General features: G+C 44.5%; 1 protein-coding gene across 1 annotated transcript in view; it reads right to left on the bottom strand.

Moving 5' to 3' along the window:
- The window catches only part of fbxo41 (F-box protein 41), a 281,022-nt gene that overhangs the window by 92,101 nt on the left and 170,773 nt on the right, over positions 1-18,148 (bottom strand). Inside the window, exons 6-7 of the mRNA XM_063047244.1 lie at positions 9,121-9,362; positions 295-410 (exon numbers count right to left, since the gene is read on the bottom strand). Of these exons, the coding sequence (XP_062903314.1) occupies positions 295-410; positions 9,121-9,362 (358 nt within the window). The remainder of the gene's footprint in view (positions 1-294; positions 411-9,120; positions 9,363-18,148) is intronic.

Here is an 18,148-nt window from a genome sequence, read left to right as displayed (position 1 = left end):
CCTGGGCTGCTGCGTTCACCAGCAACTTTGATGTGTGTTCCTTGAATTTCCAGCATCTGCAGAACTCCTGTTGTTTTCTATCTATGCTAATATATTTCATGTAATATGGATTGATGCATCTTAAGAAATAAATATCTCTGCCAATTTTATTTCCTCTGGTTTCAGAGCAATTCCCAAAATTAAGTAAGTTATCTTTTTAGCAGCATTGGTAGATATACAGAACACATATTAAGTAACAAACAATGCAGTGAACATTTGTGCAATACTTTTGCTAACATAGGAGAAAATGCTCACTGTGTGCTTTTAAGATATTCCTCCTTGGTCTCCTTCTTCCCTTTTGGACGGGGTTTGATGCTTTGAAGAGTAAGAGAGTGGGTCTGTGTACACCACTGGGAAAGGGTCACCATGAACTGAAACATACAGAATATCTTGTAAATGTAACTAACATCCAAACAGTTTTCACAAGGGAGAGAGCTGTGAAAGTTACCCAAACATTACCCCATATTAAGTTCAAATCCATTCAGTTCAAATTCAATTCTTGCTCACGTCCACAGCACAGCTTTCTTTCTAGCATCTAAGCAGATAAGACCATAAGACATAGAAGCAGAATTAGGCCAATCAGCCCACCAAGTCTGTGCACCATTCTATCATGGCTGATTTGTTACCCGGATATTCTCCTGCCATTCTCCTGCCCCCTCCCCATAACCTTTGATGCCCTAACTAATCAAGAATCTATCAACCTCCACTATACCCAATGCCTTGGCCTCCACAGCTGTCTGTGGCAATGAATTCCACAGATTCACCACCCTCTGGCTAAAAAAATATGTCCTTATCTCTGTTGTAAATGCCCCCCACTCTGAGGCAACGCTATCTGGTCCTAGATTCCTCCACTCTCAGAAACAAGCTCTCCAAATCCACTCTACCTTGATCTTTCAATATTCGAAATCCAGTGAGTACAGGCAAAAAGCCATCTAATGTTCATTTTGCATTAACCCTTTCACCCCTTCACTTCTCTGAACCCCCTCCAATGCTAACACATCCTTTCTTAGATAAGGGGCCCAAAACTGCTCGCAGTACTCCGTGTGGTCTGACTGATGCCTTACAAAGCCTCAGCGTAAGATTTTTGCTCTTATATTCTACTCCTCTCAAAATTAATGCTAACGTTGCATTGGCCTACCTTACCACCAACTCACCCTGTAAATCAGGGGTCCCCAACCTTTTCTGCACTCTGGGCCAGTTTAATATTGACAATATTCTTGCGGACCGGCCGACTGGGGGAGGGGGTTGTTAATCATGACCGGAATATAGGTGATAAGTCAACTATAAGTTACTTATCTGTGGCTAATACACTCAATTTTGTTTCTAAAAGGGTTTATCTAATGAATTTAATATTAAACACAGAGCACATATTTTCCTCACATGAATATAGTGATAAGTCAATTATAAGTCATAAGGGGGTTCCTTATGTCCAGTCTATTCCGCAATTTAGTTTTCATTGCATTCATTGCAGAAAACTCCGCTTCGCAGAGATAGGACGTTGGAAATGGAAGCAACGTTTTCAGTGCTTTCGTGGCTATCTCAGCATGTTTAGCCTTGACTTTGATCCAGAATGCCGGCAGAGATGTTATGTCAAACATACTTCTCAGCCCGCCGCCATTTGCAAGCTCGAGGAGTTGATCTTCTTCCCGCGCTGACATGGATGATTCACCGGGGACATTCACAAATGGGTCGCGGACCCATTCCTTTGCACGTCTTGAGTCATTTGTGGTTGGGAAGTAACGCTCGAATTCTGTCGACAGTGAAGATAGGTGATCGCGCACCAGCTGTGAGAAGGACGGTGCAGCCTCAGTCTCTCCCAAATTCCCAGCTAATGTTGGGAACATGTCAAATATGCCCCTGTCCACTTGCCGTCCCCACAGTTCCAGTTTGGCTTTGAAAGCAGACGCTGTATCTGCCAACTTGAAGACAGTTGTCATTCTCCCCTGAAGTGACAAATGGAGTTCATTGAGCAGGTTGAAGATGTCACACAGATAAGTGAGTTTTGCTATCCACTCCTCGTCACTGAAGTCTGCTGCCAGTGGTGACTTTTTTTCTGAAAGAAATCTCTGTAGCTGCTCTCTTAACTCAAAAACCCTGGCCAGGGCTCTTCCCTTGATAGCCACCTGACTTCAGTGTGTAAGAGAAGGCGTTTGTGCTCTGCATCCATTTCCTCGCAAAGCTGCTCAAACAGACGTGAGTTAAGGGCTTTTGCTCTGATGTGATTGATAACTTCAACAACGTCACTCAATACGCTGTTAAGATCAGGTGACATTTTTCGGCTAGCCAGCATTTCCCTGTGTGTGACACAGTGTGTAGACTGGCATCCAGGAGCAACCTCTGACTTGGGTAGTGAAACCAGACAGTCGTCCAGTCATAGCTGCAGCCCCGTCTGTGCATATTCCAACACAGAATGACCAGTCCAGTTTGCCTGACATGTAGTCATTCAAAGACTTGAATAGTTTTGCCCCAGTTGTGTTAGTTGGCAGCGGCAGTGCACACAACACATCCTCCTGCACATCGTCTTGAAATATATATCGCACATAAACCAGCAGCATTGCCTTGTTGTCGACATCGGTAGACTCGTCGACATGGATAATATACCATGGTGACTTGTTAAGACCATTCCAACAGCTGTGCGTCGATGTCCTCTGCTATGTCATCGATTCCCCTTCAAACTGTGGTAGCTGAAAGAGAAACCTGTGCCATCTTGTTAGCTGCAGCTTCTCCCAACAGTTCACGGCACATGTCCTTGGCAGCAGGCAGAATCAATTCTTCACCGACAGTGAAAGGCTTCTTAGCCTTAGCAATACAGCCAGCCACTAAGTACGACGCTCCCAGAGCAGCAGCATTTGTGGAGGTGGTGACTCTCAGCACTTGCTTCTCTCCCGCTTGCTCACGTTTTTTCCGCTCAAAAAACTCAGCGGGTTTGGCTTTAGTGCAGGGTGCTTGGACTCAAGGTGCCGAAGCAGATTTGAGGGCTTCATTGCCTCATTAGACAGCTTGTCTCCACGTATCACACACAGGGGGCTTGGAGCGTGCGAGTCACCGGTCACAATAAAGCCATATTTTCTGTTGAAGGAAGCTTTCTTTTTTTTTTGCAGTCTCTCCCTCAGCTGTCTCTGAGTATCATCATCGTTAGGCCTTTTATGTCCCCTACCACCTCTTCCAAAGAGACTCTCAAGCGACATTTGTTTTTTACTCATTGAGTGGTTGCAGGTTAATGACCGACTGATGGACTCGTGTGCATTCAAGTTCAACAGTGGGCGTGACAGGGAATGAGGAGAGGTGCAGTTGACTCGTATCGTTTCCTCGCGGCCCGGTGGCACATGCTTTGCGGCCTGGTACCGGTCTGCAGCCCAGTGGTTGGGGACCACTGCTGTAAATTACTCTTCAGGGAATCCTGTACAAGAACTCCTAAGTCCCTTTGCACCTGTGATTTGTAAATTTTCTCCCTGTTTAGAAAATAGTCTACACTTATATTGCTTTGACCACTTCTTCCATATACTATATTCCATCTGTCACTCATTGTCCATTCTGCCAAACTGTCTGCAGACTCCGTGCTTCAGCAGTCTCTGTCCTTCATCCAGCTGCATATCATCTGAAAAGCCATCAATTCTGTCATCCAAATCATTCACATATAACGTGAAAAGAAGCAGTCCCAACATTGACCCAGCAGAACATCAAAAGTTACCAGCAGCCAACCAGAAAAGGCCCCCTTTATTCCTACTCTTTGCCTCATGCCAGTCAGCCAATCTACCATACATGCTCGTATCTTTCCTGTAATACCATGGGTTCTCAACTTATTAAGCAGCTTCACGTGTGGCACTTTGCCAAAGGCCATCTAAGAATCCAAGTAAACAACATCCACCAACTCTGCTTTGTATCTCCTACCTGTTACTTCTCAAAGAATTGCAACAGATTTGTCAGGCACGATTTTCCCTTGAGGAAACCATGCTGACCTCAGCATGTGCCTCCAAGTATCCCGAAACCTCATCCTTAATAATAGTCTCAAACATCTTCCAAACCACTGAGGTCAGACTAACTGGCCTACAATTTCCTTTCTTCTGCTTCTCTCTCTTCTTGAATAGTGGAGTGATAATTGCAATTTTCCAGTCTTCTGGAACTATTCCAGAATCTAGTGAGTTTTCAAAGTTCATTAACTAATGCCTTCACAATCTCTTCAGTCACCTATTTCAGAATCCTGGAGTGTGGGTCCAGGTGACTTATCTACCTTCGGATCTTTTAGCTTCCCAAGCACCTTCTCCTTAGTAATAGCAACTACACTCATTTCTGTCCCCGACACTCTCGAATTTCCGGCATACTGCTATTGTCGTCCACACTGAAGATGGATGCAAAATACTTATTCAGTTCATCACCATTTCTTTGTCCCATGCTACTACCTCTCTGACATTATTTTTCCAGCACTCCAATAACCTCTCTCACCTCTCTTTTACTCTCTATATATCTGGAAAAACTTTTGGTATTCTCTTTTATATTATTGACTATTTCATTTTTTCTCTTTTTATGGCTTTTTAGTTGCCTATTCATTTTTAAAAACTTCTCAACCCTCTAATTTTCCACCAATTTTTGTATATTATATGTCCTCTTTTTCTTTTTATGCTGACTTTGACTTCCCTTGTCAGCCACAGATGCCTCATCATCCACTTAAAATGCTTCTTCATCTTTGGGATGTATCTATTCTGAGCCTTCTGAACTGCCCCCAAAAACTCCAGCCATTGCTGTTCTGCCCTCATCCCTGCTAGTGTCCCCTTACAATCGAATTTTGCCAGCTCCTCTCTCATGCCTCTGTAATTCCCTGTACTCCATTGTAGTACTGATGTAATAATTGTAATAATCTGACTTTATCTTCTTCCTCTCAAATGCAGGTTTAATTCTATCACATTAAGATCATTGACTCCTAAAGGTTCCTTTACCTTAAACTCCCTTAACACATTTGGTTCATTAAACAACACACAATCCAGAATTGCCATTCCCCTAGTGGGCTCAACCATAAACTGATTTAAATAGCTATCTTGTAGGCATTCTAAAAATTCCCTCTCTTGGTATCCAACATCATCCTGAAATGCAAAGTGACATTACACTGTTAGTAACAGGAGGCTTGACGAGTGCAGATTTACAAATGGACCTTGGAGTCCAAGTCCATGGGTACACGGTAAAAGTGGCTACACAGGTTGATAGGGTGGTAAAGAAAGCATGCTTCTCTTTTACCCATTGAGGAAATGAGTTTGGAAGTCAGGAAGTTACGTTGCAGCTTTATAAAACTCTAGTTGGGCCACATCAGGGGAACTGCATTCAGTTCTGGTCACCCCATTATCGGAAGGATGTCAAGGGAAGGTGCAGAAGGAGAATGCTGTCTGGATTGGAGTGTGTGTGCTGTAAGAGGTTGAACAAACTTGAGGTTTGAAGACCAGATGATAGGAAGCATAGCTTGAATACAACCAGCATCTTTTTCTCAGAGTTAAATCTCTAAATCCAGAGTGCATGCATTTAAAATGACAGGGATCAGGCTCAGTAGAGATGTGTGGGGAGTTTTCTTTTTAAAATGGTGGGTGCGTGGAATGCAGTGCTGGGGATGGTGGTGGAGGCAAATACGGAAGGGTGTTCAAGAGGCTTTTAGATAGCCACATAAATGTGCAGAAAATAGAAGGACATGGACATTGTGTAGATAGAAGGGTTTATTTTGGTTGGACATTTTGATAACTAATTTAGTTCACACAATAATGTGGGCTGACGAGCCTGTTGCTGTGTTGTACTGGTCTACGTTCAATGTTCTAAAATTAACTACAGTCATCGAAAACTGAACTAATCAGTGACCATTGGTGTGCCTCAGGGATCTGTTCTGGGACGCCTACTCTTCGTGATTTTTATAAATGACCTGGATGAGGAAGTGGAGGGAGGGGTTAGTAAGTTTGCTGATGACACAAAAGGTTGGGGGTGTTGTGGATAGTGTGGAGGGCTGTCATAGGTTACAGCGGGACATTAATAGGATGCAAAACTGGGCTGAGAAGTGGCAGATGGAGTTCAATCCAGATAAGTGTGAGGTGGTTCATTTTGGTAGGTCAAATATGATGGCAGAATATAGTATTATTGGTAAGACTCTTGGCAGTGTGGAGGATCAGAGGGTTCTTGGGGTCTGAGTCCATAGGACGCTCAAAGCTGATGCGTAGGTTGACTCTGTGGTTAAGAAGGCATACAGTGTATTGGCCTTCATCAATCGTGGGATTGAGTTTAAGAACCGAGAGGTAATGTTGCAGCTATATAGTACCCTGATCAGACCCCACTTGGAGTACTGTGCTCAGTTCTAGTCGCCTCACTACAGGAAGGATGTGGAAACCATAGAAAGGGTGCAGAGGAGATTTACAAGGATGTTGCCTGGATTGGGGAGCATGCCTTATGAGAATAGGTTAAGTGAACTCGGCCTTTTCTCCTTGGAGCGGCGGAGGATGAGAGGTGATCTGATAGAGGTGTACAAGATGATGAGAGCCATTGATCGTGTGGATAGTCAGAGGCTTTTTCCCAGGGCTGAAATGGCTAGCACAAGAAGACACAGGTTTAAGGCGCTGGGGAGTAGGTACAGAGGAGATGTCAGGGGTAAGTTTTTTACTCAGAAAGTGGTGAGTGTGTGGAATGGGCTAGCGGCAGTGGTGGTGGAGGCTGATACGATCGGGTCTTTTAAGAGACTCCTGGATAGGTATAGGTACACGGAGCTTAGGAAAATAGAGGGCTATGGGTTACCCTAGGTAATTTCTAAGGTAAGGACATGTTTGGCACAGCTTTGTGGGCTAAAGGGCCTGTATTGTGCTGTAGGTTTTCTATGTTTCTAAATAAATTAACTTCAGTAATCTAAAAATGAACTCATTTGTGAGAACTAAATGTGTTTTTTGCATCAGTCTTCACTGTGGAAGACACCAGCAGTGTGCCGGATATTGTAATGAGTGCAGTTACTATTACAAGGGAGAAGGTACTCATAAATCTGGAAGACCTAAAAGTACAAAAGTCATCCAGACCAGGGGAACTGCACCCTAGGGTTCTGAAAGAGGTAGCATTAGAGATTGTGGCGGCATTAGAAATGATCCTTCAAAAATCATTGGATTCTTGGCATGGTGCCAGAGGACTGGAAAATTGCAAATATCACTTCACTGTTTAAGGCAGCAGAAAGGAAATTATTAACCAGTTAGCCTGACCTCAGTGATTGGGAAGATGTTGGAGTCAATTGTTAAGAACGAGGTGCTGGAATACTTGGTGACACAGACAAGGTAGGACAAAGTCAGCATGGTTTCCGTAAGGAAAAATCCTGCCTGACAAACCTATTGGAATTCTTTGAGGAGAATGCCTGTAGGATAGATAAAGGGGATGCAGTGGATATTGTACATTTGGATTTTCAGAAGGCCTTTGACAAGGTATCACACATGAGGCTGCTTAGCAATTTAAGAGCCCATGGTACACAGGAAAGTTACTGACATGGTTAGAGCATTGGCTGATTGGAAGGAGGCAGCGAGTGGGAATAAAAGAATCCTCATCTGTTTGGCTGCCAGTGACCAGTGGTGTTCTGTAGGGGTCAGTGTTGGGACCACTTCCTTTTATGCTGTATGTAAATAATTTAGATGATGGAATGGATGGCTTTGTTGCCAAGTTTGCAGATGATACGAAGATTGGGTGGAGGGGCAAGTAATGTTGAGGAAACAGGTAGGATGCAGGACTTCGACAGATTAGGAGAATGGGCAAGAAAGTAGCAGATGGAATATAATGTTGGAAAATGCACGGTTTTGCAATTTGGTAGTATAAATAAATGTGCAGACTATTTTCTAAATAGGGAGAAAATCTAAAATTCTGAGATGCAAAGGGACTTGGGAGTCCTTGTGCAGAACACCCTAAAGGTCAATTTGCAGGTTGAGTCGGTGGTGAGGAAGGCAAAAGCCATGTTAGCATTCATTTCAACAGCTGGGATGTGATGCTGAGGCTTTATAAGGCACTAGTGAGACCTCACCTTGAGTATTTTGTACAGTTTTGGGCTCCTCTGCTTGGTAAGGATGTGCTGGCATTGGAGAGGGTCCAGAGGAGGTTCACAAGGATGATTCCAGGAATGAAAGGGTTATCATACGAGGAATGTTTCACGGCTCTGGGTCTGTACTTGCTGGAATTCAGAAGGATAGTGGGGGTTGGGGGATCTCATTGAAACCTTTTGAATGTTGAAAAGCCTATACAGAGTAGATGTGGAAAGGATGTTTCCCATGGTGAGAGAGTCCAGGACAAGAGGGCACAGCCTCAGGATAGAGGGGCGTCCTTTCAAAACAGAGATGCGGAGAAATTTCTTTAGCCAGAGGCTGGTGAATTTATGGAATTTGTTGCCACATGCAGCTGTGGAGGCCAGGTCGTTGGGTGTATTTAAGGCAGAGATTGATAGGTTCTTGATTGGACATGGTATCAAAGGTTACAGGGAGAAAGCCGCAAAATGGGGTTGAGGAGGAGAATAAAAAGGATCAGCCATGATTGAATGGCGGAGCAGACTCGATGGTCCATATGGACTAACTCTGTTCCTATGTATTATGGTCTTATAATACACACAAAATGCTGGAGGATCAGCAGGTCAGACAGCAACATGGAGAAGAATAAAAAGTCAATTATTTCGGGCAAGGACCCTCATCAGGGCAATTGTGAGGTTATGAAAGACACACCCCCACCAGAACCAACTCATTGGTCCTACCGAAATATAGTAATATATTCTTGGTTCATGACAGAACTGTTACATTTTACAATTGTGCACCATTAAGGACCTTCTCCATCTGAGACATGCCCTTATCTCATTACTACAATCAGAGTGGAGGTACAGGAGCCTTAAAATCCACACTCAATGTTTTAAGAACAACTTCCCCTCCAACATCAGATTTTTGAACAGTTTATGAATCCATGAACACTACCTCACTATTTCTCGTTTGCATTATCGATTGTAATTGACAGCAGTTTTTGTGGCTTGCACAACACTGCTGCCAGAAAACAACAAATTATAACGCTAACTATCTGATAGCATAGAAGCAGGATATAAATTTGTACACTTAATACCTTAGAAGACACTCTGGCATTCTCCAACAGAACTCTGGTCCAAACTGCTGGATGTCTAGCCACATATTTCCAGTCCCGACAGACTTCAGCTGTTTGCAATAACGTCTTGGTGTCCAGGTACGTGAAAATACAAAATAGTGCTGCTCGCATCTTCAGCACCTCAGGGCTGATAACTTCATTTGATCGTGAGGGACTGCTCTTCTGATGTTTGGCTGTTTTGTAATTAACTGCTTTGGCATTACCTATGGACAAATTAAAGCAGGACACATCAACTAGTTTCAAACTTTAAAGAAAAATGAATAAATAAATCAATGTTATACAATGAATCATTGAGTGGCAAAGTGGATATATATCTCTACCAAAGGAAGTGTAGGGCACTACTTCCCTCTGCTAGCCTGCAAGTCACCCTTGGGCAAAGTGTAGCACTGATTTAGCCCCCCCCCCTCACCCCACCTTGATCAGGGTCACGTAAAGCCATGGGAGCAGGTGGTGAATGGTCATATCAGCAGTTGGTGCAAATCACAAATCCTGGTTACGCCAGGCAAACAATCTCCGAAGAGTATTGATAATGTCTGAGATCATCCATCTTGTAAAGACACTGCCCAGAAGAACTCAGTGGTAAACCACTTCTGTAGAACAATTTGCCAAGAACAATCATGGTCATGGAAAGACCATTATCGCCTACATTGTGTGACATAATGAATGAACAATGAACCAAATGCCAAAAGCTAAAGAAAATCAGTGAATCGGGTAGTATCTATTGAGGGAAATAGACAATTAATGTTCTGAGTCCGAATTCTACATCAAGATAGAAGGGAAGAGAGAAGGGGTAGAGAAGAGGCTAGCATGTGATGTGGATCAAGGTTGTTATGGATGGTATGTTGCCTGCAGGTGTCAGGATTAGAGACATCTCAGACTGAATCCATAGAACTCTTAAGGGGGTGGGCGAGCAGTCAAAGGTCGTGGTTTCCATCAGTACCAATGACATGGGCAGGACGGGTGACAAGGCCCTGTAAAGTAAGTTCAGGAAATTAGGTGCAAATTTAAAGGACAGGACATTCAGGGTTGTATTCTCATGCCACGTACTAGTGAGGTTAGGATTTGGAAGATAAAACAGTTTGAAACGCGAGCAAGGAGATGGTGCATGAGGCAGGACATCAGAGATGTTGATCATTGGGCTCTCTTCCAGGGAAGGTGGGACCCGTACAGATGAGACAGTTTGCATCTGAACTGGAGGGGGATCAATATCCTTGCTACTGCTGCTTCATCAGGTTGAAACAAGAATTACCAGACGATAGATCCCACAAAGTTACCATGCAAGTTCATAGGGTGGTTAAAAGGCATATGGTATGCTGGCCTCCATTAGTCAGAGGACTGAGTTCAGAGCCACAAGGTAATGCCGTAGCTCTATAAATTGCTGGTCAGAACACACTCAGACAGCTCAGTACTGGTTGCTTCATAATAGGAAGGATGTGGAAGCCTTAGAGAGAGTGCAGAGATTTACCAAGATGCTACCTGGATGAAAGAGTATGTCCTATGAGGAAAGATTGATCAAGTAGGAGTGAAAGAGGACGACAGGCAAATGAGATGATAGGACCATAAGGCATAGGAGCAGAATAAGGTCATCTGGTCCATCGAGTCTGCTCCGCCATTCAATCATGGCTGATCCCTTTTTCTTCTCCTCCACAACCTCATTTCCTGGCCTTCTCCCCGTAACCTTCGATGCCACGTCCAATCAAGAACCTATCAATCTCTGCCTTAAATATACCAAACGACAGCTGCATGTGGCAACAAATTCCACAAATTCACCATGCTTTGGTTAAAGAAATTTCTCCGCATCTCTGTTTTGAAAGGGTGCCCCTCTATCCTGAGGCTGTGCCCTCTTGTCCTAGACTCTCCCACCATAGAAAATATCCTTTCCATATCTATTCTGTCTAGGCCTTTCAAAATTCAAAAGGTTTCAACAAGATCCCCCCTCATCCTTCTGAATTCCAGCGAGTACAGACCCAGAGCCATCAAACATTCCTCGTATGATAACCCTTTCATCCCTGGAATCATCCTTGTGAACCTCCTCTGAACCCTCTCCAATGCCAGCACGTCTTTTCTTAGATGGAGAACCCAAAACTGTTCATAATACTCAAGGTGAGGCCTCACCAGTGCCTTATAAAGCTTCAGCATCACATCCTTGTTCTTGTATTCTAGACCTCTTGAAATTAATGCTAACATTGCATTGGCCTTCTTCTTCACCAACTCAACTTGCAAGGTAACCTTCAGGGTGTTCTACACAAGGACTCCCAAGTCCCTCTGCATCTCAGATTTTTGGATTTTCTTCCTATTTAGAAAATAATCCATACATTTATTTCTACTACCAAAGTGCATGACCACGCATTTTCCAACATTGTATTTCACTTGCCACTTTCTTGCCCATTCTCCTAATCTGTCTAAGTCCTTCTGCATCCTACCTGTTTCCTCAACATTACCTGCCCCTCCACCAATCTTTGTATCATCTGCAAACTTGGTAACAAAGCCATCTATTCCATCATCTAATTCATTAATTTACAGCATAAAAAGAAGTGATCCCAATACTGACCCCTGTGAAACTCCACTAGTCACTGGCAGCCAACCAGAAAAGGATCCTTCTATTCCCACTCGCTGCCTCCTACCAATCAGCCAATGCTCTACCCATGCCAATGACTTTCCTGTAATACTATGGGCTCTTAAACTAGGTAAGCAGCCTCATGTGTGGCACCTTGTCAAAGGCCTTCTGAAAGTCCAAATATCAACACCCACTGCATCCCCTTTATCTATCCTACTTGTAATGTCCCTGAAGGAAACCATGCTGACTTTGTACTATCTTGTTCTGTGCCACCAAGTACTCCATCACCTCATCCTTAACAATTGACTCTAACATCCTCCCAACCACTGAGGTCGGGCTAACTGGTCTATAATTTCCTTTCTGCTGCCTTCCTCCTTTCTTAAAGAGTGAAGTTTAAGTTTAAGAGTACAGGGTAAGTTTTTTTACGCAGAGTGGTGAGTGCTGACGACGGTGGTGGAGGAGGATACGATAGGGTCTTTTAAGAGACTCCTGGATAGGTACATGGGTCTTAGAAAAATAGAGGGCTATGGGTAACCCTAGGTAATTTCTAAGGTAGGGATATGTTCGGCACAGCTTTGTGGGCTGAAGGGCCTGTATTGTGCTGTAGGTTTTCTATGTTTCTGTGCTCCTATGAAGTGACATTTGCAATTTTCAAGTCCTCTGGCAGCATGCTAGACTTTTTCAAAACTTCGCCCAATTCTCTGTCTTCCCACTAATTTTTGCTTTGTTGTATGCCCTTTCCTTTGCTTTTACAGAGGCATGGGTAGAATGGGCAGCCAGCATCTTTTCCACAGGGTGCCAGTGGCTAATACAAGAAATGCTTTAAACATCAGAGATACAGAAGGAGTCAGGAGTCCTCATGCAAAACTCCCAGAGGTTAATTTACAGGTTGAGTCTGTGGTAAAGAAGGCAAATGCAATGTTGGCAGTTATTTCAAGTGGAATAGAAAACAAAAGCAAGGAGATAATGCTGAGCTTTTATATGACACTTGTCATGTCTCTCTCATGCCCCCCCATATCTCAGAAAGGATCTTTCATCATTGGAGAGAGTCCAAAGGAGGTTCACAAGGATGATTCCAGGAATGAAGGGGTTAACGTATGAGGAGCGTTTGGCAACTTTGGGCCTGAACTCAATGAATGTTAAAAGAGAGTGAGGGAATCTCATTGAAATCTACCGGATGTTGACAGGACTAGATAGGGTGGATGTGGAAAAGATGTTTCCTGTGATGGGGGTATCCAGAATTGAGGGCACAGCCTCAAAATTGAGGGGTGACCTTTTAGAACAGAGGTAAGGTGGAATTTTTTAGCCAGAGAGTGGTGAATCTGTGGAATGCTCTGCCACAGACTGCAGTGGAGGCCAAGTCCGTGCATATACTTAAGGCGGAAGTTGATCGTTTCCTGATCGGTCAGGGCATCAAGGGATATGGCGAGAAGTCAGGTGTATGGGGTTGAGTGGGATCCGGGATCAGCCTTGATGGAAAGGCGGAGCAGACTCAGGGGACTGAAGTGCCAAATTCTGCTCCCATGTCTTATGGTCTTGCAATATAACATTTTGAGTTCTGTATTTGCTACTCCTTTTGATTCTGCATCCCTAATGCACTGATACTCTCCCTGCTGGATGCAATTATGTCCTATCATCTTTCTGCCCTTCCAGACAGTCTGACTGCACACTACCTTTGCTTTTTTACCATCCGTCCTGTCTTGACACCCTTCCCTCCGATTGACACCCCCTGCCAAATTAGTTTCAGCCCTCTCCAGCAGCTCTAACAAACCTGCCCATGAGAATATATGTCCCCCTTCAGTTCAGGTGATAATCTATCACTTTTGCACAGGTCATACCTCCCACAGAAGAGATCCCAATGATCCAAGAACCTGAAGCCCTGCCCCCTGCACCAGCTTCTCAGTCACACATTTATCTGCCAAATCATCCTGTTTTTACCCTCACTGGTGCGTGGCACAGGCAGCAATCCAGAAATTATTACCCTGGAGGTCCTGCTTCTCAGCTTTCTACCTAACTCTCTAAATTCTCTTTTCAGGTCTTCTTTGCTTTTCTTTCCTAGGTCATTGGGACCAATATGTACCAAGACATAGAAACACAGAAAACCTGCAGCACAATACAGGCTCTTCGGCCCACAAAGCTGTGCTGAACACGTCCCTACCTCAGAAACTACCTAGGCTTACCCATAGCCCCCTATTTTTCTAAGCTCCATGTACCTATCCAGGAGTCTCTTAAAAGACCCTATCGTATCCGTCTCCACCAATGTCGTCGGCAGCCCATTCCACGCAATCACCACTCTCTGAGTAAAAAACTTACCCCTGACATCTCCTCTGTACCTACTTCCAAGCACCTTAAAACTATGGCTTTTCATGTTAGCCATTTCAGCCCTGGGAAAGAGCCTCTGACTATCCACAGGATCAATGCCTCTCATCATTATATACACTTCTATCAGGTCACCTCCCAACATTTATAAAAATCATGAAGAGTAGGGGTCCCAGAACAGATCCCTGAAGCACACTACTGGCCACTGCCCTCCATGCAGAATATAACCCGTCTATTCTTCCTCCCTCTCCAAACTGCTGAGGACGTGATCCAAGATGTCCCTGACCCTGGCACCAGGGAGGCAACATACCATTTGGGCGTCCCGTTCACATCCACAGAATCTCCTGTCTGTTCACCTGACTATTGAGTCCCCTATCACTACTGGTCCCCACTTCTCCCTCTTTCCCTTCTGCACTACAGACCTATACTCAGTAACCCAGTCTCCCAGTCTCCGTACCATTCCACTGAGTCCACAGATTTCACCTCTTCACTCTTCCTAACAAGCCAAAGGTCATCGAGCTGCATCTCCGGTTCCTTAACGCGGACTCTAAGGAGCTGCATCTCAATGCACCTGGAGCAGATGTGCCATCGGGGAGTCTGGTATTCGCCTGGAATTCACACATCAGACACCCAATCCCACATCTGACAATTAAAACAAGAAAGAAATAATTAGTAAATAGATGAATGAATGAATAGACAAATGAATAAATGAATAAATCAACTGATCAATAAATAAATAGCAAGCAAGCAATAACTGTTAAGAATATGAGGTGAAGAGTCTTTGAAACTGAGTCCACTGGTTGTGGGGACATTTCAGTGATGGGGCAAGTGGAGTTATCCAATTTGGTTCGAGGGCCTGATGCTTGAGGGGTGATAACTGCTCCTAAACCTGGTGATGTGAGTCATGAGGTCCGTGTACCTATTCCATAAGACCATAAGATATAGGAGCAGAAGTATGCCATTTGGCTCATTGAATCTGCCCTGCCATTCAATCATGGGCTGATCTAATTCTCCCAGTCATCCCCATTCTCATGCCTTCTGCCCATACCCATTGGTGCCCTGGCTGATCAAGAACCTACCTTAAATACACCCAATGACTTAGCCTCCACAGTCACTCGTGGCAACAATTCCACAGATTTACCACCCTCTGACAAAAGTAATTTCTCCGCATCTCTATTCTAAATGGACATCCTTCAATCCTGAAGTCATGCCCTATAGCATCAACTATAGCTCAGCTTTTAATACCATCATTCCCACAATCCTGACCGAGAAGTCAAAGAACCTGGGTCTCTGGACCTCCCTCTGCAATTGGATGCTCAACTTCCTAACCGGAAGACCACAATCTGTGCAGATTGCTGATAACATCTCCTCCTTCCTAACGGTCAACACTGGTGCACCTCAGGGGTGTGTGCTTAGCCCACTGCTCTACTCTCTGTATACACATGACTGTGTGACCAGGCATAGCTCAAATACCATCTATAAATTTGCTGGCAATACAACCATTATCGGTAGAATCTCAGGTGGTGACGAGAGGGCGTACAGGACTGAGATATGCCAACTAGTGGAGTGGTGTCGCAACAACAACCTGGCACTCAACGTCAGTAAGATGAAAGAGCTGATTGTGGACTTCAGGAAGGGTAAGACAAAGGAACACATACCAATCCTCAAAGAGGGATCAGAAGTGGAGAGAGTGAGCAGTTTCCAGTTCCTGGGTGTCAAGGTCTTTGAGGATCTAACCTGATACCAACATATAGATGCAGTTATAAAGAAGGCAAGCAGCTGCTATATTTTATTAGGAGTTTGAAGAGATTTGGCATGTCAACAAATACACTCAAAAACTTCTATAGATGTACCATGGAGAGCATTCTGACAGGCTGCATCACTGTCTGGTATGGAGGGGCTACTGCACAGGACCGAAAGAAGCTGCAGAGGGTTGCAAATTTAGTCAGCTCCATCTTGGCTACTAGCCTACAAAGTACCCAGGACATCTTCAAGAAGAAGTGCCTCAAAAAGGCAGCGTCCATTATTAAGGACCTCCAGCACCCGGGGCATGCCCTTTTCTCACTGTCACCATCAGGTAGGAGGTACAGAAGCCTGGTTACAGATGCACGATTTTTAATCTATCCAATATACGCATACTGTATAAAGTATACTGAACAAGATTTACTTATTAGAAACATAGAAAACCTATTATAGCAGTTCAGTGCGATATTATGTATTGCATTGAACCGCTGCTACTAAGTTAACAAATTTCATGTCACATGCCAGTGATAATAAACCTGATTCTGATTCTGATCAATACAAATCGGGCATTGGGGCATTGGGAGGACATACATTTGGGGACGTGGTAAGAGATTTCTACGTCAAAGTCAAAGTAAATTTTTTATCAATTGGTTCAGGAGCCTCATGGATGTGCAGTGCTAACTGTTCCTGAAACTGGTGTGGGAGTACAGGTTTCTGTATCTCCTGCCCAATGGTAGTAGCAGGTGATTTAAGGTGGATCTTTTTCACCCATGGATTAGTGAATATCTAGAATAATGTGCCTGGGAGGGTGGCAGAAGCAGTCAGCAATAGCATTTATGAAGTACCAAGAGAAGTACTTGAATCACTTAGCTACTAGAAAATAGGATTAAGACCACAAGGCCATGAGATAGAGGAGCAGAATTAGGCCATCTGGCCCATCGAGTCTGCTCTGCCATTCAATCATAGCTAATCATTTTTTTCTATCTCCTCCTCAACCCCAGTTCCCAGCCTTCTCCCACTAACCTTTGATGCCATGTTCAGTCAAGGACCTATCAATCTCTGCCTGAAATACACCCAATGACCTGGCCTCCACTGCTGCATGTGGCAACAAATTCCACAAATTCACCACCCTTTGGCTAAAGGGATTTCTCCGCATCTCTGTTTTGAAAGGGTGCCCCTCTATCCTGAGGCTGTGCCCTCTTTTGTCCTAGAATCTCCCACCATGGGAAACATCCTTTCCACATCTACTCTGTCTAGGCCTTTCAACATTCAGAAGGTTTCAATGAGATCCCCCTCATCCTTCTAAATTTCAATGAGTACAAACCCAGAGCCATCAAACGTTCCTCGTATGATAACACTTTCATTCCTGGAATCATCCTTGTGAACCTCCTCTGGACCCTATCCAATGCCAGCACATCTTTTCTAAGATGAGGGGCCCAAAACTGTTCACAATACTCAAGGTGAGGCGTCACCAGTGCCTTATAAAGCCTCAGCATCACATCCCTGCTCTTGTACTCTAGACCTCTTGAAATGAATGCTAACATGGCATTTGCCTTCCTCACCACCAACTCAACCTGCAAGTTAACCTTCAGGGTGTTCTGCACAAGGACTCCCAAGTCCACAACTCAAAGTTGCTGGTGAACGCAGCAGGCCAGGCAGCATCTCTAGGAAGAGGTACAGTCGACGTTTCAGGCCAAGATCCTTTATCAGGACTAACTGAAGGAAGAGTTAGTAAGGGATTTGAAAGTGGGAGGGGGATGGAAGGATCCAAAATGATAGGAGAAGACAGGAGGGGGAAGGGATGGAGCCAAGAGCTGGACAGTTGATTGGCAAAAGGTATATGAGAGGATCATGGGACAGGAGGCCCAGGGAGAAAGAAGGTGGGGGGGAAAGCCAAATAAATAACGGATGGGGTACGAGGGGGAGGTGGGGCATTAGCGGAAGTTTGAGAAGTCAATGTTCATGCCATCAGGTTGGAGGCTACCCAGACGGAATATAAGGTGTTGTTCCTCCAACCTGAGTGTGGCTTCATCTTTACAGTAGAGGAGGCCGTGGACAGACATATCAGGATGGGAATGGGATGTGGAATTAAAATGTGTGGCCACTGGGAGATCCTGCTTTCTCTGGCGGACAGAGCATAGGTGTTCAGCAAAACGATCTCCCAGTCTGTGTTGGGTTTCGCCAATATATAGAAGGCCGCATCGGGAGCACCGGACGCAGTATATCACCCCAGCCGACTCACAGGTGAAGTGTCGCCTCACCTGGAAGGACTGTCTGGGGCCCTGAATGATGGTAAGGGAGGAAGTGTAAGGACATGTGTAGCACTTGTTCTGCTTACAAGGATAAGTGCCAGGAGGGAATCGGTGGGGA

The sequence above is a fragment of the Mobula hypostoma genome, chromosome 4 (assembly GCF_963921235.1).
Source record: "Mobula hypostoma chromosome 4, sMobHyp1.1, whole genome shotgun sequence".
Lineage (NCBI taxonomy): Eukaryota > Metazoa > Chordata > Chondrichthyes > Myliobatiformes > Myliobatidae > Mobula > Mobula hypostoma.
This window is presented reverse-complemented; position numbering and strand designations above follow the sequence as displayed.